The sequence below is a fragment of the Equus quagga genome, chromosome 9 (genome assembly GCF_021613505.1).
Source record: "Equus quagga isolate Etosha38 chromosome 9, UCLA_HA_Equagga_1.0, whole genome shotgun sequence".
Lineage (NCBI taxonomy): Eukaryota > Metazoa > Chordata > Mammalia > Perissodactyla > Equidae > Equus > Equus quagga.
The window spans coordinates 65176386-65194758 of record NC_060275.1 but is presented as its reverse complement, the minus strand read 5'-3'; the positions used below and the strand labels follow the sequence as shown (position 1 = coordinate 65194758).

The following is an 18373-nucleotide window of genomic DNA, read 5'->3' as shown; positions in this document are numbered from 1 at the left end:
CCCCGTACACAGTTGTATATTTTAGTTGCACGTCCTTCTAGTTGTGGGATGTGGGAGCCGCCTCAACGCGGCCTGACGAGTGGTGCCTTTCGGCGCCCAGGATCCGAACCCTGGGCCGCTGCAGCGGAGCACAAGAACTTAACCACCCGGCCATGGAGCCGGCCCCTCCACGCTGAACTCTTTAAAGAACTGCTGAATTGTTTTCCAAAGAGTTGTCCCAGTGTGCACTGCCACCGCGCGGACGAGGCCCCAGCTTCCCCACATCCTCTCCAGCGCTTGTTCTTGTCCATCTTTCTATCACGGCCAACCCTGTGCATGTGAGGAGGCATCTCGCTGTGGTTCTGACTCGCATTTCCCGATGACGAATGACGGGGAGCATCTCCCCAGGGGCTTCTTGGCCATTTGTGGGTCTTCTTCGGAGACTTGTCTATTCGAATCCGTTACCTGTTTTGTTTTGTTTTAATAGACTTTATTTTCAGAGCAGTTTTAGGTTCACAGCAAATTTGAGGAAGGCACAGAGCTTTCCCATAGCGTCCCCCCCCCCCCCGCCCGCCCCCGCGCAGCCTCTCGCCCTCTCCACATCCCGCCACGCGGGGCACTTGTTGCAGTCGATGAACGCTCACCGCCGCGGCGGCGCCCAGCATGCACAGCGCGCAGTCCGCGTTCTCCGGGTCGGTTTCAACAGATGTGAACTGGCGTATACCCATCGGTACGGCCTCACGCAGGGTGACTTCACACCCTCAACATCCTCTTTGCTCCAACTAGGCCTCCCGCTCTGCCCCCAGGCTTTGCCCATTTTTTCTTGCATTATTTGTCTTTTTACTGTAGACTTGTAGGAGTTTTTTATAGATTCTGGAGACCAGTCTCTTGTCAGCAATATGATTTGCAAGTATTCTGTCCATCCGGTGGGCAAGTGCAGGGTCCCGTGCGACCCGGTTCTCGTTTCTCGGGTAGGTACCCGGGGGCGGGCCGGCTGAGTCACGAGTGCGTCTAACTTTACAAGAAACCGCCAACCCGGCCTCCGGAGAGGCCACACCGTTCTGCAGCGCCACCGGCAAGATAAGACTTCCAGTCGCTCCACATAGTCGCCAACACTTTGTCTCATCACTTTTTTACCAAATCATCCTCGGGGGTCTTTGAAGCCTGACCGCAGTCACACCTGACAATAGGCTTCACACGCTGGGCAGAGGCCGAGGGCAAAGAGTGGCTCAAGGAACTTGGGGTGCAGGGCTGGAAAAATCTGAGCAGAGGGGAAAGTGGAAAGAGGCAAGACTCAGAACAAGGGCACTGAGCACTAGGCTCAGGACTTTGGAATCCAACGTGTTCTGCACAGAGGATTCTGGGTCTCAATGAGGTTGGCAGCTGCTACGTTGTATCTACCCCTGGAGGATGCTTGGTGCACATTGCATAGTAAAGGCTCTGAGAAGTCATGTAGTAAAGAACTCTGGTGTTATTTAACCCACTGTTTCTCAAACTAAGCCTGTGGATTGCTTATCTCAAGCCATAACATCATCATCATCATCGTGTCCAGTGCACAGCTTATCTAGCATGTTCACTATTGTGCTCCCAGAGCCTAGAACAGGCTTATAGCCACTGTTTTTTTTTTTTTTTTGATTGTCTTAACGATCTTGTTAGATCTTCAGAGCGACTCCGTGAGGTAGGTACTAATGTGATTTCCATCTTACAAATGAGACTCAGAGATGTCAGCTGACTCGGCCACACAGCGAAGGCCACACAGCCAGTGGGGTTGGGGGAGAGCTGGAATTTGAGCTGGGGTGTGCTCGCAGCCTCTCCGCCACCCTGCCCATCTCTGGGAGGTGCCCCAGACCCCCGCACACCTATCTTAGTGGCAGGTGTGGTCTCCCCACCGAGGGCTGCCCTGTGACCTCTCACAGCCCTTCTTCTTGCCCCGGTGGCCGTGGACATCCTCGGGCTGTTGCCCAGAGAGCCCAGCTGTAACTTGAGTCTCCCTAGGCTGGGGGTGACAGGCGGGTGGGCAGGTGACAGCCAGGGCAGGGAGATTTGCCCACACGCTGATGCGCAGCAGCCTGGCAGCTGGTGTGGCCCTGTGGAGAGCGGGGCCTCCAGAGCCTGTCCCCGGGTCCTGGCAGCGGGCTCACCATGGGCAACAAGCCGGCCGTTTTCACTCACGAGCAGCTGGAAGCGTATCAGGTAGGGACAGCAGCCGGGCCCTGGTGGGTCTGGCAGCCTTGGCCTGGCCTGAACGCCGGGGACAGCACCCTTCCTCCCGGGCGGCGGGCGGCAGGGGTCCTGGGGCAGCTCTGGGCACAGCCCTGGGCGGAGGCGGCCCACTGAGGGAGGGCAGGTGGCCACGGCGGCCCGGGCAGCCAGCTTCTCTGTCCGCAGGACTGCACCTTCTTCACGAGGAAGGAGATCATGAGGTCAGTCTGTGGAGCGGGGAGGAAGGTCTGAGCAACTCTGCTCCTCACCGGAGGCTCTGCTGAGTGACAGGGCTCAGGGCTTCGTGGCGGTTAAACTGCCAATGGGGGATGGCAGGCTGGTCAGGGGACGCAGGCGGAGCTGGGGAGGGCGGGCAGTCCCATCTTGTCATCTCGTCACACCTCTAGGTTGATGAGCTTGGGCTTTCTCTCGAGGGTGGTGGGAGCCCCAGAGAGTGCGAGCTGGGGAGAGACGGGTCAGTGTGTCAGACAGGTCCCCCAGGCTGGCGTGGAGAGGCCGGGACGGGAGACTGGGACGCCAGGGGCAGAGGCCAGAGCCAGCTCTGGCTGTGGGGTTGGCATCAAGGCCAGGGGGTGGGGAGGTGGCCTGAAGCTGCTGCAGGCCCCTGGCACGAGCGAGACAGGTATAGATGGGTATCCCACGTCATCGCTCAGCCCACGGAGCCATTGTCCAGAGGCCCCGACCCATGAACTCGGAGCTGTGAAACCCAAGCTGGCCGGGGTTCAGCCGCAGCGTGATCGGGGCCAAGGCCCCAGTCGTGTGGGCACGGGGCATCCATTATTGATGGGCACACCTTTTGCCAGCGAGCCCCATTGTCTGAGTGAGGACAGCTCGCAGGGTCACACTGGCCATTGCGATCGGATTACTGATGGGGAAACTGAGGCTCAGGCTGGGAGGCTGACTCTGCTCTGCAGATGGACAGGGCCCCAAGAAGTTTCAGGGCCGACATTCCGTCTGTCCCAAGCTTCTTTCTGGTCAGATAGACTCACGGAGGCTCAGAGGGGGAGAGGGACTGCTCAAGGCCACACAGAAACCTAAAGCCAGGCCGTTCCCTGAGGAGACGCAGACGGGGCCGTGTGGTCAGGGCCGCAATTCCAGGTGCCCCCTCCTCGAGTCCCCAGCCATCAACGAGCCAGCAGCTCCTGGCCCCTCAGAGACAGTCCCCAGCAGCTCGGGGATTCTGACCTGGGGTCTCTGAAGCCTGCGCTCAGCACACCCCCAGGGAGCCAGGGGTCACCAGGTGCGGGCCTTGCAGAGGAGAGCTGGCCTCACCACCCAGGGATGGAGGTGGTATTTGGTGTTTTGCAAAGTGCCTTTCATTCACTCTGAGAAGAGCCTTTGTTTCCGCTCCGCCCTGTGGAGGGCGCCCTGTCTCCCACAAGGGAGAGAAGGAGAGTGTGAGGACAGGGGTCTTTAGGACGGGCTCTTGCTGACAACACGATGATGCCCAGAGAGGCATCCACTAGCTCAGAGTCTCTGGACGCTCGGTGAGACACCTGGCCGAGGCGCACCCCCTCTGTCATCCCCTCTGCCCAGTGAGCTCCCGCTTAGCCTGGAAGCCCAGCATCTGTGACCCGCTGTCAGGAGTCCCTCCTCCTCCCTGGCTTGTTTTCCCACCGGAGTTGCCCCTAGCTCTGGGGCCCTCTCTCCACCTTGGCCCTGTCCCGGGGGATGGAAGTGCCTGTGTCCGGCTCTGTCTACTGCAAGGCTGGGCCCAGGGTCGATGGCTCTTGAGGACCCAGCATCCTTCAGCAGAGACGGAGCCGCTGCGAGGGCGAGAGAGCAGAGGCATCCCCGCTCCCACCGCCCAGCTCTTCCCGGCATCTCCCTCCCACACCAGGCTCTTCTATCGCTACCAGGACCTGGCCCCCCAGCTCGTCCCTCTGGACTACACCAGCAGCCCCGACGTGAAGGTGCCGTACGAGCTCATCAGCAGCATGCCTGAGCTGAAGGTATGCCTGGCCGTGTGACAGGCAGGGACACACAGGATGGATGGCCCTTGCCACATTCCTGTAAGATGGGTGCTGCAATTATTCCCATTTTACAGATGAAGAAACCCAAGTTCAGAGAGGTTAACACACTTGTTCAGGGCCACACAGCCAGGACGTGAGAGAGACAGGATTCAAACCCTGGGTTGTTGGGAAGATGAGGTGAGATAATGCAGGTGGAGGGCTCAGCGCAGGGCCGGCTGCGTGGCAAGCCCCAGGGACGTTAGTTATTTTCACAGTAGGAGCTACGAGTCCGCCTTCTTCTCAGCCGGGGGTTTGACGCGTGCTTCGTGGCTCCGAGGGGCGCTTGTGGGACGAGTGACTGTGAGCAGAGACTATTTTATCTCGAGGGACAGAAACCTCACTCAGGAGGGACTGAACGGCTTGGATCACAGAGCAGGAGACCCAGGGGCAGTTCCGGCCCACTTCGGGCACGACCGGACGCAGGGGCCCGGAGCGAGGATGTGCGTTGGGGTCCCGGCCCGGCTCCTGCCGGGAGGAGGCGGCCTGCCTTCCCGAGGGAGTGAAGGAAGCCCCCGCTGCCCCCGCTTTCCCCGGGGAGCGCTGCCCCAGAGGAAGCACCCCGACTTTTCAGGGGACTCCTAGGGCAGCCTCGATGGGCCCGCTGAGCCCCGCGCGCACCGGAGCCGGCGGCGGCCAGGCGAGCGGACTCGAGCGCGCGGGCGGGGGTCCCAGGGCCGAGGGAGCCGCGAGGGGGACCGCGTGAGCCCGGCCCGCTCAGGCGCCCCTGGCCTCCCGCCCCCAGGACAACCCCTTCCGCCAGCGCATCGCGCAGGTCTTCTCCGAGGACGGGGACGGCCACATGACCTTAAACAACTTCCTGGACATGTTCTCCGTGATGAGCGAAATGGCCCCCCGCGACCTCAAAGCCTACTACGCTTTTAAGATCTACGGTGCGCGGGGCAGCGGGGGCGGGAGGAAGCGGGGCGGGGGGTCGCCCCGAGTCTCCGATGCCCAGCCGGCGGCCGCCCCCCTCCGCCCGCGGACCCCGCCCCTCCGCCCGCGGGCCCCGCCCCTCTGCCCGAGCCCCCCGCGCCCCCCGCACCCCCGCCCCTCCACCTGCCTGCGGGCCGCGACCGCCCCCGTGTCCCCGCCTCCCCGCCCTCGTGTCGCCGCCGACAGCGGCCCCGCCGGCCACTCTCCAGCCCGCGTCCTGTCGCCCCCCGGCGGGAGCTGGGCTGCTGAATTTCCTCCTGTCACCTGTTCCCTTCTCGCCGCCCTTCTCGCTGAGGAGGCCCGAGGGCAGCCTCGGTGTCTGGCTTGTCCATCATCTGTCTCCCGCGCCTGGCACACAGTCGGTGCTCAGCGAACACTTGTTGAATGAATGAATGAAAAACAGTTAGTGTGCCTGGCACGTAGTAGGTGCTCAATAAATACCTGTTGAATGAAAATCTATCCCAGTGCTAGGCACATAGTAGGCGCTCACTAAATACTTGTTGAGTGAATAAAAATGTATCCCAGTGCGTGGCACACAGTAGGCACGCCATAAATACTTGTTGAGTGAATGAATGAAACACAGGTACACATGCCTGGCAGATAGTAGGTGCTCCATTAATGCTTGTTGTGTGAATGAATGACCTCCCAGGAGGTCCCTGCCTGATTCCAAAGCAAGACCCAGCTTTCCCCACAGGGTCTTGGGGTCCCTCCAGTGCCTCAGTTTCCTCCTAACATGGGGACGAGTGTGCCCACAGCTGGCCCAGCCTGCCTGCCACCCGCTGTGCCCCCACCCCGTGACCCCCTCAGTCCTGCAGACTTTAACGACGACGACTACATCTGCGCGTGGGACCTGGAGCAGACGGTGACCAAGCTGACGCGGGGCGAGCTGAGCGCCGAGGAGGTGAGCCTGGTGTGTGAGAAGGTGCTGGACGAGGCCGACGCGGACCACGACGGGCGGCTGTCCCTGGACGACTTCCAGCACGTGATCCTGCGGGCGCCCGACTTCCTCAGGTGAGGCTCCTCGCCGCCGCGCCCCAGCCGCCCGCCCGGAGGGCCTCACCAGGCAGTGCAGACCCCATTTGTGACCTTGGGGAACTTTCCCAACCTCTCTGGCCTCGGTCCTTGAATCTTTAAAATGGGGATAATGAGGGGCCCCGTGGGCACCTCCTGTGAGTGGACACGGCTCTTTGGGGGTGGAACACGGCTGGACTTCAGCCCTCACTTGCGTGAACACTGCAGTGAACAGACTGCACAGCTGTACTTGGCAGTCCCGGGGAGAACCAGAGCCCTACCGTGCGGCCGACGGTGGGCATTAAGTGAGTTAACATAGGAAGTGGTCTGCCGCCTGTGTTTGTACGTCCTGTGAGCTGGATTTTACATTTTTAAGTGGTGAGGAAAAATCAATAATAGCACTCGAGACGGACGACAGTGACGTGAGGCGCACGTTTCCGCGCCCGTCAGTGGTGCTCTTGGCGCACAGCCTCGCCCGCGTGCGCGTGTCGTCGGGGCTGCCGTGGGCCGCAGGGCGCAGGCGGCAGGGTCCGCGGCCCGGCCCTTTCGGAGCACAGCGGCCCACCGAGGCAGCCCGCGCGGCGCGCAAAGGGCCTCCTGGCTCCGCCCCGGGAGGCGCGCTGTCCCCTGGCGGGTGGAGACGTGCGTGCTGACAGCAGCCTGGCGCCCTCCTGCGCCCCGGCCGCACGGCCGCCCCCCGGCCCTCAACGCAGACCTTGAAGGACAGACAGCTGTGGCCCCCGCCTTACGGGGAGGACGCTGAGGCTCAGAGGGGGGCAGCCGCCCACTCAGAGTGCCACAGCAAGTCTGGGGTGCAGCCTGGACGCACACTCGCACCCACAGAGCTGTGCTCTGGCCCCGCGGCCGTCGGCTGAGGGGCGGGGAGAGGAGCGCTCGGGGTGGGGCGCCGGGCGTCCGCTGACACGGAACCCCTCTTCCTTCGCACAGCACCTTCCACATCCGCATCTGAGCGCGCCGAGGAGGAGGAGTGGCGGAGGCCCTCGCCCGCGGGAGGTCCCTCTCGCTCTGGGAATAAACGCGGCGCTCGCACGCCTGCCAGGAGGACGTGTATTCCATATTTAAAAAAAATTATTATTAAGATTATGATAGTTAACAACCTTGTGAGATTTCAGTTGTACGTTATTGTTAGTCATGTTGTGGGTACACCACTTCACCCTTAGTGCCCTCCGCCACCCCCCCTTCCCCTGGTAACCACCAATCAGTTGTCTTTGTTTATATATTAACTTCCACCTATGAGTGGAGTCATACAGAATTCGGCTTTCTCTGTCTAGCTTATTTCACTCAACATAATACCCTCAAGGTCTATCCATGTTGTTGTGAATGGGACGACTTTGTCCTTTTTTATGGCTGAGTAGTATTCCATTGTATATCTATACCATATCTTCTTTATCCATCCGTCAGTTGCTGGGCACTTAGGTTGGTTCCATGACTTGACTATTGTGAATAATGCTGTGATGAACATAGGGGTGCATGGGACTTTTGGAATTGCTGATTTCAGGTTCTTAGGATAGATACCCAGTAGTGGGATGGCTGGGTCATAAGGTATTTCTATTCTTAACTTTTTGAGAAATCTCCATACTGTTTTCCATAGTGGCTGCACCAGTTTGCATTCCCACCAACAGTGTATGAGGGTTCCTTTTTCTCCACCGCCTCTCCAACATTTGTCACTCTTGGTTTTGGATGTTTTTGCCAATCTAACGGGTGTAAGGTGATATCTTAGTGTAGTTTTGATTGCATTTCCCTGATGATTAGTGATGATGAGCATCTTTTTATGTGTCTATTGGCCATCCTTATATCTTCTTTGGAGAAATTTCTGTTCATGTCCTCTGCCCATTTTTTGATTGGGTTGTTTGATTTATTGTTGTTGAGCTGTGTGAGTTCTTTATATATTATGGAGATTAACCCTTTGTTGGATAAATAACTTGTAAATATTTTTTCCCAAGTAGTGGGCTGTTTTTTTGTTTCAATCCTGTTTTCCCTTGCCTTGAAGAAGCTCTTTAGTCTGATGAAGTCCCATTTGTTTATTCTTTCTATTGTTTCCCTCGTCTGAGGAGTTATGGTGTCCGAAAAGATTCTTTTGAAGCTGATGTCAAAGAGTGTACTGCCTATATTCTCTTCTAGAAGACATTGTTTCAGGCCTAATCTTTAGGTCTTTGATCCATTTTGAGTTTATTTTGGTGAATGGTGAAAAAGAATGGTCAATTTTCATTCTTTTACATGTGGCTTCCCAGTTTTCCCAGCACCATTTGTTGAAGAGACTTTCTTTTCTCCATTGTATGCCCTCAGCTCCTTTGTCGAAGATTAGCTGTCCATAGATGTGTGGTTTTATTTCTGGGCTTTCAGTTCTGTTCCATTGATCTGTGCACCTGTTTTTGTACCAGTACCATGCTGTTTTGATTACTGTAGCTTTGTAGTATGTTTTGAAGTCAGGGATTGTGATGCCTCCAGCTTTGTTCTTCTTTCTCAGGATGCTAAGGCAATTTGGGGTCTTTTCTTGCCCCTTATGAATTTTAGGATTCTTTGTTCAGTTTCTGTAAAGAGTATGATTGGGATTCTGATTGGGATAGCATTGCATCTGTAGATTGCTTTAGGTAGCATGGACATTTTAACTATGTTTATTCTTCCAGTCCATGTGCATGGGATGTCTTTCCATCTCTTTATGTCTTCATCAATTTCCTTCAAGAAAGTCTTGTAGTTTTCATTGCCTAGATCTTTCACTTCCTTGGTTAAATTTATCCCAAGGTATTTTATTCTTTTCGTTGTGATTGTGAATGGGATTGAGTTCTTGAGTTCTTTTTCTGTTGGCTCATTGTTAGCGTATAGAAATGCTACTGATTTATGTAAGTTGATTTTATACCCTGCAACTTTGCTGTAGCTGTTTATTATTTCTAATAGTTTTCCAATGGATTCTTTGGGGTTTTCTATATATAAGATCATGTCGTCTGCAAACAGCGAGAGTTTTACTTCTTCATTGCCTGTTTGGATTCCTTTTATTTCTTTTTCCTGCCGAATTGCTCTGGCCAAAACCTCCAGTACTATGTTGAATAGGAGTGGTGAAAGTGGGCACCCTTGTCTTGTTTCTGTTCTCAGAGGGATGGGTTTCAGTTTTTGTCCATTGAGTATGATGTTGGCTGTGGATTTGTCATATATGGCCTTTATTATGTTGAGGTACTTTCCTTCTATACCCATTTTATTGAGGGTTTTTATCATAAATGGATGTTGGATCTTGTCAAATGCCTTCTCTGCATCTATTGAGATGATCATGTGGTTTTTGTTTTTCATTTTGTTGATGTAGTGAATCACGTTGATTGACTTGTGGATGTTGAACCATCCCTGTGTCCCTGGTATAAATCCCACTTGATCATGGTGTATAATCTTTTTCATGTATTGCTGTATTCGGTTTGCCAGAATTTTGTTGAGGATTTTTGCATCTATGTTCATCAGTGATATTGGCCTGTAGTTTTCCTTCTTTGTGTTGTCCTTGTCGGGTTTGGGGATCAGGGTGATGTTGGCTTCGTAGATTGTATTAGGGAGTTCTCCATCTTCCTCTATGTTCTAGAATAGTTTGAGAAGGATAGGTATTAAATCTTCTTTGAATGTTTGGTAGAATTCTCCAGAGAAGCCGTCTGGTCCTGGACTCTTATTTTTGAGGAGGTTTTTGATTACTGTTTCTATTTCTTTACTTGTGATTGGTCTATTCAGATTCTCCATTTCTTCCTGATTCAGTTTAGGGAGCTTGTATGAGTCTAAGAATTTATCCATTTCTTCTAGGTTGTTCAATTTGTTGGCATATAGTTTTTCATAGTATTCTCTTATGATCCTTTGTATTTCTTCGGTATCTGTTGTGATTTCGCCTCTCTCATTTCTAATTTTATTTCTTTGAGTCTTCTCTCTTTTTTTCTTAGTGAGTCTGGCTAAGGGTTTATCGATTTTGTTAATTTTTTCGAAGAACCAACTCTTTGTTTCATTAATCCTTTCTATGGTCTTTTTTGTTTCAATATTGTTTATTTCTGCTCTAATTTTTATTATTTCCCTCCTTCTACTGACTTTGGGCTTTGTTTTTTCTTCTTTTTCTAATTCTGTTAGGTGTCGTTTGAGGTTGTTTATGTGAGATTTTGCTTGTTTAGTGAGGTGAGCCTGTATTGCAATGAATTTCCCTCTTAGGACTGCCTTTGCTGTGTCCCAAATAATTTGGTACGGTGTGTTTTCATTTTCATTTGTCTCCAGATAATATTTGATTTCTTCTTTAATTTCTTCAATAATCCATTGTTTGTTCAGTAGCGTGTTGTTTAGCCTCCACATTTTTGCCCCTTTCCTAGCTTTATTCTTGTAGTTGATTTCTAGTTTCATAGCATTATGATCAGAAAAGATGCTCGATATTATTTCAATCCTCTTGAATTTATTGATGCTTGCTTTGTTTCCCAAGATATGCTCTATCCTTGAGAATGTTCCATGCGCACTTGAGAAGAATGTGTAACCTGCTGTTTTTGGATGAAGTGTTCTATATATTTCTATTAAGTCCATCTAGTCTAATTTCTCATTTAATTTTATAATTTCCTTGTTGATTTTCTGTCTGGATGTTCTGTCCATTGGTGTTAATGGGGGGTTGAGGTCCCCTAGTATTATTGTATTGTTGTTGATGTCTCCTTTTAGTTCTGTTAAGAGTTGCTTTACAAATTTTGGTGTTCCTGTGTTGGGTGCATATATATTTATAAGTGTTATGTCATCTTGGTGGAGCGTCCCTTTTATCATTATATACTGCCCCTCTTTGTCTTTCTTTATCTGTTTTGCTTTGAAGTCTACTTTGTCTGATATAAGTATGGTGACACCTGCTTTCTTTTGTTCATTATTAGCTTGGAGTATTGTCTTCCATCCCCTCACTCTGAGTCTGTGTTTGTCTTTGGGGCTGAGATGTGTTTCCTGGAGGCAGCATATTGTTGGGTCTTGTTCTTTGATCTATCCTGCCACTCTGTGTCTTTTGATTGGAAAGTTCAATCCATTTACATTTACAGTGATTATTGAAATGTGGGGGCTTACTGCTGCCATTTTATCACTTTTTTTTTTGGTTATTTTGCATTTCCTTTGTTTCTCGTCCCATGATTTTTGGATTCCTAATTCAGGTAGGTAAATTTCTGTATTGGCTTTCTTCTTATTTGTAATTTCTGTCTTTATTCTTGTTATTTGTTTAGTGGTTACCAGGTGGTTTGTATAACACATCTTGTAGATGAGATAGTTCTTTTTCTGATAGCCTCTTATTTCCTTAAATTAAAACGTTCCATCCCTTTTCTCTTCCCCTTCTAGGTTGTTATTGTCAGATTTTTTTTCCTCTTCATTTTAGTGTTGTGAGTTTGTGGTTAAAATGACTAGGTTATATTTATTCTTGGTGTTTCCATTCCATTTATCTTTAATGTTTTATTTAACTTTTGCTAACCTGTTCTGATGGAGAGCTGCTACTTTCTGTTATTGTCCTTCTGCTTATCTCCTTTGTTCTGGATTTTGTAACCCCTTTCCTTTTTTTGATTTTTCAGGTATAAGGTTCTTCCTGAGCATTTCTTGAAGAGGAGGTCTTGTGACAATGAACTCCCTTAACTTTTGTTTATCTGGGAAAGTTTTTATTTCTCCATCACATTTGAAGGATATTTTCGCTGGGTAGAGTATTCTTGGCTGCAGGTTTTTGTCCTTCAGAGTTTTGAATATTTCATTCCAATCTCTTCTATCCTGTAAGGTATCTCCTGAGAAATCTGCTGATAGCCTTATTGGGGTTCCTTTGTAAGTTATTTTCTTCTGCCTGGCTGCCCTTAGTATTTTCTCTTTGTCATTGACTTTTGCAAGCTTCACTACTATATGCCTTGGGGTTGGTCTTCTTACATTGATAAAGTTTGGAGATCTATTGGCTTCTGTTGCATGAAGTTCCATCTCTCTCCCCAAGTTTGGAAAGTTCTCAGCCATTATTTCTTTGAACAGGCTTTCTGCCCCCTTCTCCTTCTGGGATACCTTCTCCCTCTGGGATACCTATAATTCTTATGTAGCATTTCCTAATTGAGTCAGATATTTCTTGGAGAGTTTCTTCATTTCTTTTTAGTCTTAGTTCTCTCTCCTCCTCTGTCTGCAGCATTTCTATATTCCTATCCTCCAAATTGATAATTCTGTCCTCCATATTATCAACCCTACTGTTCAGAGAGTCCAGATTTTTCTTAATCTCCTCCATTGTGTTCTTCATCTCCAGTATTTCTAATTGGTTCTTCTTTATAGTGTCAAGCTCTTTTGCGACATAGCTCCTGAACTCATTGAGTTGTCTATCTGAATTCTCTTTTAACTCATTGAGTTTTTAAATAATGCTGTTTTGAAATCATTGTCATTTAGGTTATAGATTTCATTGTCTTTGGGATTGTTTTCTGGGTATTTGTCATCTTCCTTCTGTTCTGGAGATTTAATATATTTTTTCATACTGCTTGATAGCGTGGATTTGTGCCACCACATAGACATAGAGTTTAGTTACTGCTTCCACTTGTTTCTACTGCTGTGGGGGGTGGGGAGCAGCTGTTTAGACTGCACCGACCAGGAACACTGTCAGCTATTGCTAACTGGGCCTGGGCCCCTCCTCGTAGTCACAGTGGCCCTGTGGGGTCCCTCTTCAGCTGTTGCGGAAGTTGCAAGGGGGCTTCGGGCTGCTGGTGCCTACTGTTGCAGACCACCTAGATGTGCTCCCTCCTTAGGGTCTGCAGTGGTGTTGTGGGCTTTCCCAGCAGTGGGAGCAGGATCACCTATATTCGCAGCTCTGTCACTGTCAGAGCCTACAAGATCTCACTTGTCCACTATAGGTCCCAGCAGAGCTATGGGCATCTCCTGCATTCTGTGGTTAGCTCACCTCGCTGTGCTACTTTTGCCCCAGGGCCTTCCAGCCTTGTGGTTGCCGGTCGGGGCCTCTCCACTAGTGCTATGTAGAGGCTTTTGCTGAGGCTGCTGTGGGAACCTGGAGTTCCCCCTGGGCCATGTAGCCGTTCCGCTGGAGCTCCACCCAGCCCCAGACCACTCCCACGGAATCTCTGGGAGCCCCTTGCCCTGTCTGGGACATGGCCAGAGTCTGTGGGCCCGGTAGCAGCTGGCGGGCTGGTGCGCTGCCGTGGATTCCGGTCTTTGGGAGCTTCCCGGCGTTCTGAATGCTGGGCGGGGCCTCCCTGCTAATGGCGAGCAGAGGCTTTCCCTGCCGGCAGCTGCGGGACCCTGGAGTTTCCTCCTGGGCTTAGGTGTAATCGCGGGGGGCTTAGCTAGGGCTGTAATTACCTGTTTCCACCATCACTCTGCTGGTGCGCGCACACTCCCACCCTTGGTGCGTGACGATGTTATGGGGGAGTCCGCTGGAGGAAAGTCGCTTGCAGGTGCTAGGCTGTCTGGGGGTCAGGAGTCAGAGAGTTTTCACCTATCTCCACCTCCTCCCAGGGGGAAGTCCATCCACCTTCTGATGTATAGCAGCACGAGTCTCTCAGGCATCTTTTTTTTTTAAAATTTTTTTCCTTTTTCTCCCCAAAGCCCCCTGGTACATAGTTGTATATTCTTAGTTGTGGGTCCTTCTAGTTGTGGCATGTGGGACGCTGCCTCAGCGTGGTTTGATGAGCAGTGCCTTGTCCGCGCCCAGGATTCGAACCAAACACTGGGCCGCCTGCAGCGGAGTGCGCGAACTTAACCACTCGGCCACAGGGCCAGCCCCTCTCAGGCGTCTTGAGATGCTATATGAATATCCTTTGTTAACCAGTGAATGTCCAAATAGTTGTAGATTTGAAGGGGGAGAGACAAAGAAGACTACTCACTCTGCCATCTTCGTCCCGCCTCCCGTGTTTTCCATCTTAAAGCTGGGGCTGGGCCAAGGCGGCCTGAGCTCCCACCCCCGTCCTCGCCCTGGGACCCTGGAGGTGACTGCACCCGCTCTGGGCCCCATTTAGACAGGGAAGGGGCTGACTTCCAGATTTCTCTCCACTGCGGGGCAGAGACCAGGCCCATGCTGCCCCACCCCAGGACCCCCAAGGCCAAGCCCTGCCACCACTGCGCGAGGCCCCTCTTTGCCTCGGTCCCTGAACTCCTCAAGGGGACTGAAGCTTTAACTCCCTGCTTATTTACTACAACCGCTGGGGGGTGGGGGGTGGGAGTGACATTCACTGAGGCTGGCGCAGTGCCTTACAGTTTATGAAGCGCCTGTCTCTCTGCCATCGCATTGGCTGCCGATGGCGTCCCAGCAGCGTTGGCCGAGGAGCCGTCAGGCTTCATTCAGAGGGAACAGAGTGACTGGCCCAAGGCTGCACCTTAAGTCGGCTGCAGAGGCCGACCTGAGCCCAGGCCCACCTCACCCAAGAGGCCCCAGGCCCAGTCCACACGTGGTCATCCTGGGCACCCTGTCTGTGGCCCCAGTCAATCCAAGGTCATCTCTGCAGCCGAGCCAGCCCTCAGGGACCTTGACACACACCTCCACTGTGCATGGTTCTAGAGCACCACTCCCACCCTAACCACCATTTATTAAGCACCTACTGTGTGCCAAAGCCCTGGTCTTACATGCAACCTGCAGGTTCGTCCAGAGAAAGAGGGACTGCTCTTCTCCCCACTTTCAAGATGAGGAAACAGGCCCAGAGATGTCTAGTGACTTGCCAAAGGTCACACAGCCCTGTGACCCAGGACTCCCTCGAGAGCACACCCCAATCATGGTCCTGGGCCACCTCTCCCTTTATGAGAGAAAGGGACTCACATGCTGCTCCTCAAGCTGACAGGGGTCAGGGTGCTTCCTGCATGCCGGCCCCCTCCCAGAGTCTCATGGCCGTCATCTGCGTGAGACCCCAGGGAGGCGTGCACAGCCCTGCCTGTAGGGGGGCACTTGGGGTTGAGCCTGGGTGCAGGGCATGCAGGGAAAGGGCTGGAAGGGACCCAGCTTCAAATCCTGGTGCTGACACCACATAGCCATGTGACCTTGGCCACGCCACTCCTCCTCTCTGAACCCCGGTCTTTTCTTTAAAATGTGCAGGATGAGCCTACCTAACGGGCCGGCTCAGAGGCCTGAAGGAAATCACAAATGTGGCAGGCCTGGCGCCCCAGACCAGTGTTGCAGCCGGCTGGTAGTCTCCTTCTTCTTCAAATAACCAGGCGCCCGCTGACCACTGCAGGCCCAGACCAGGCAGTGTCTTTATTGCATTTCTGGGGTTCCTCAGGGCCGGGGGCAGTGGCAGAGAGCGAGGGGTCCGGGTGCGAGCAGCCCTGGGGGCCCGGGCCCCAGAGCCAGGCAAGCTGTTCTCTAGCAGTACCCAGGGGCGAAGGGTGGTGGGGGGCGGTACTCCTCCGGGAGCCAGTCCTTCTGGGGTTCTGCCAAGCCCCTGGGCTCTGGTTGGGACAGGGCCCTCATGACCTCTTGGTGCCACCCCCTGGCCCCCGAGGTCGCTTTGCTCCAGCTGGCCGACCTCCCGGACGAGCCGTCTCTGTCTCTGGGAGCCTGGGGTTGTGCGGGGCTTGTGAGCCACGTGGACAAAGATGGGTCCGGGCCGCCGTCCTCCTCCCCGGCCGCGCCGCCCGACAGGGCCCCTGAGCTGCGGGTCCCTGCGGGTCGCCCGGTGTCCCAGACCGACGACAGGCTTGCGGCCGCCAGCTGGGCTTTCAGCTGCTGCTGGACCTTCCTGCCCGTCTTGGGGACTGTCTTGAGGTTCCTCCAGAGCTTCCAGCAGGCCTTCTCCAGAGGGGTCCTCTGGGGGTGGGAGGAAGCGGCCGCCTCGGGGGGCGCGCGGGTCGGCTCTGCCTCTGGCTGCCTTTGCTGGGCCCCACGGAGCAGGACCGGCTTTGCGGAGGCCTGAAACGGAGATGGGGTGAGACCCGGGCCAGCCTGCCCAGCAAAGCTTGGACGCTGCCCCAGGAATGGGGACCTGGTTCCCCCGAGATGCCCTGTGGCTGAGAAACGTCCCCGAGGGAGCCTCTGGCCCGTCCTTCTCTTGGGAAGCGGCTGCCTGTCCCCCAGGCCAGGGAACGGTGTCTGTAAGGGCTAGAGCGGAGGGCTTTCTGCGTGGGGGCCAGACAGCCGCTGCGCACAAGCGAGTGCGGTCGGTAAAGCTATGGACACAGAAGCCTGAGTTTCCTCCAATTTTCATGGGTCATGGAATAGATTTTTCCTGGGCTTTTTTTAACTATTCAAAAACATTAGCGCATGCTGAGCCCGCGGGCCATACAGGAACAGGCGGCAGCTGGACGTGGCCCTTGGGCCACAGTGTGCTGACCCCTGATCTACCTGGTTGTTCAGGCCAAAACCTTGGGTGTCATTTGTGGCAGGTCCCGTCCCTGCCCTGCCCGCGTCCTCTGTGCCCTGAGCACTTCAGTGCCTGCAGCTCCACTCCTGAGTGCCAGCACCTGGACTCTGACCTGGGGCCTTCTCTGGCCACCAGAGCCCACTGTGTCCGCACATTGCAGCCCAGCAGTGCCAGAGAATTAAAATCTCCCAGGAACAGCAGCTGCCCAGTGACCGTGGCAGCTGGAGGATAAGTCCCCGAGCCCCCTCGCCCTGAGGCGGGACGACTGGAGAGCAGCCCCGCGGAGTCCCAGCCCTCCCCGGGAGCCTGAGGCCCGGCAGCCAGCTCATTAGCACGCCCTCCACAGGCGGCCCTCTCTTTCTGCCCCGCTTCCCTGCTCCCGTAGTGGTCATCTCCCAAATAATGGAGGACCGAGGGCTCAGGCCATGACAGCGTCCCTCTCCCTCTCATCCTCCGCCTCCAAGCCACCAGCAAGCTCCCAAATATCCATTTCCTTCTGCACCCTCAGGGCACCCTTTCTGGTCCCTCCCACCTGGATGCTGTCCCTGCCTCCTTCCTGCCACCTTCACCACTGCCCCCAGACACCCTCTTCTGCAGCCAGCAGCCACAGGGAGCATTTAAGCCCCTCAATCTGACCACGCTCTCACACTCCCGTGGCTCCTGGCACACCTGGAACAGAGCCCCAGCTCCTCACTCTGGCCCTGAGGCCCTGCTCGATTGGCCCCTGCAGACCCTGGCCCCTCACCTCCCAACAATCTCCTTTTCACTCACTCCATTCCGTCCACACACTGGCTTTTGTTGTTCTTCTGTTTTTCAAGCACACTAAGCCTCAGGACCTTTGCACATGCCCTTCCCTCTGCCTGGAATGCTCTGCCTAAATCTGTGAGTGTCTTTGGCTCCTCCTCACCCTGCATGTCCCAGAGCTATGCCACCTCCTCCAGGAGATCTGCCCTGACTGTTCGCCCCCAAACTGGGCACCTGCCAATGCCTGTCACATGAGTCTGTTTCATTTCCATTACTGTCCGAACTTCTGTGCTGTGCAGAGGGCCTGGAGGGCACTTAGGCCTTGACCCAGGGGCCCGATCAGCCCTGAGGAGCTGGGGTCACTCACTGACTCATTCCTCTCCTCCCCGGATTCATTGGCTGAGCACCTTCAATGTGCCAGGTCCTCTCTGAGGGCAGGAGAAGCAGAGGCGAAGCAGCCAACACATTGCGAGGCCTCCCAGAGCCCACAGTCTGACGGGGGAGGCAGACAGGAAACATGAAACCCGTAAATAAACAAGACTTCAAACTGTGCAAAGTGCTCTGCGGTGAATAAACAGGGGAATGCGATGGAGAATGCAGGGGGCCAACTTCAGGCCTGGAGACTGGAGAGGGAGACACTTGAAGAACTGAAAGAAGCAGCCAAGCATGAGAACTGTGGGGGTAGGGCACACAGCACGTACAAAGGCCTTGGGGTGGCACCAGCGCGGGCAAAGTTCCTGTGGTTAGCTTGATGTATCTGAACAACAAAAAGGGCAGCAGAGGGGCTGGAGTGGGGCTGGTGACGGGCAGAAGGAGGAGCTGAGGTAATACTTGGGGTTTTAATCTCAGGGCCTTGGAAAGTCACTGAAAGGCTTTAAGCTCAGAGCTACAGATTCCAACCTTCATTCTAGAAAGTCTCCTGTGGCAGCTGGGGCCAGCTCTGCTCCTCCCTGGACCCTAGGTGGGAAGTGCCAGCTTTCAGTCACATACCTCCTCAAGTGAGGCCACAGGACAGGAGCGGGGATTCTGACATTCCCTGGGGCCATGGGCGGGGCTGGCAGGTTCTTCCCCCAAGGCCATGGAGTAAAGGAAGAGATCCTCATAATCCACGCAGGCCGGATCCTTCTGTGGAGGAGAAGGACAGGCAGCTCAGCCCCAGGAGGGGGGACAGGATGGGGC

At 54.0% G+C, this 18373-nt stretch overlaps 2 protein-coding genes across 3 annotated transcripts in view; one reads left to right on the top strand and one right to left on the bottom strand.

The window, feature by feature from the left end:
• The first annotated feature begins 2121 nt into the window (after window positions 1-2121).
• Window positions 2122-7256, top strand: CIB3 (calcium and integrin binding family member 3). The gene is made up of 6 exons (XM_046672239.1): window positions 2122-2172; window positions 2368-2402; window positions 4043-4154; window positions 4957-5104; window positions 5963-6158; window positions 7107-7256. Exons 1-6 carry the CDS (start codon window positions 2122-2124, stop codon window positions 7126-7128), a joined length of 564 nt encoding a protein of 187 aa, XP_046528195.1. The 3' UTR covers window positions 7129-7256.
• An 8055-nt stretch (window positions 7257-15311) lies between these two features.
• Window positions 15312-18373, bottom strand: part of HSH2D (hematopoietic SH2 domain containing) — a 9285-nt gene continuing 6223 nt past the window's right edge. For both annotated transcript variants that reach the window (XM_046671989.1, XM_046671990.1), the window contains exons 5-6: window positions 18185-18319; window positions 15312-15999 (exon numbers count right to left, since the gene is read on the bottom strand). In XM_046671989.1, coding sequence (XP_046527945.1) covers window positions 15454-15999; window positions 18185-18319 — 681 coding nt within the window. In that variant the 3' untranslated portion in view covers window positions 15312-15453. The remainder of the gene's footprint in view (window positions 16000-18184; window positions 18320-18373) is intronic.

Bases quoted from the DNA above. Each gene is read 5' to 3' on its own strand.
- CIB3 (XM_046672239.1), top strand. From the start codon at position 2,122: ATGGGCAACAAGCCGGCCGTTTTCACTCACGAGCAGCTGGAAGCGTAT. The intron at 2,173-2,367 runs GTAGGGACAGCA...CTCTGTCCGCAG, and splicing joins AGCAGCTGGAAGCGTATCAG to GACTGCACCTTCTTCACGAG. The intron at 6,159-7,106 runs GTGAGGCTCCTC...TCCTTCGCACAG, and splicing joins CGGGCGCCCGACTTCCTCAG to CACCTTCCACATCCGCATCT.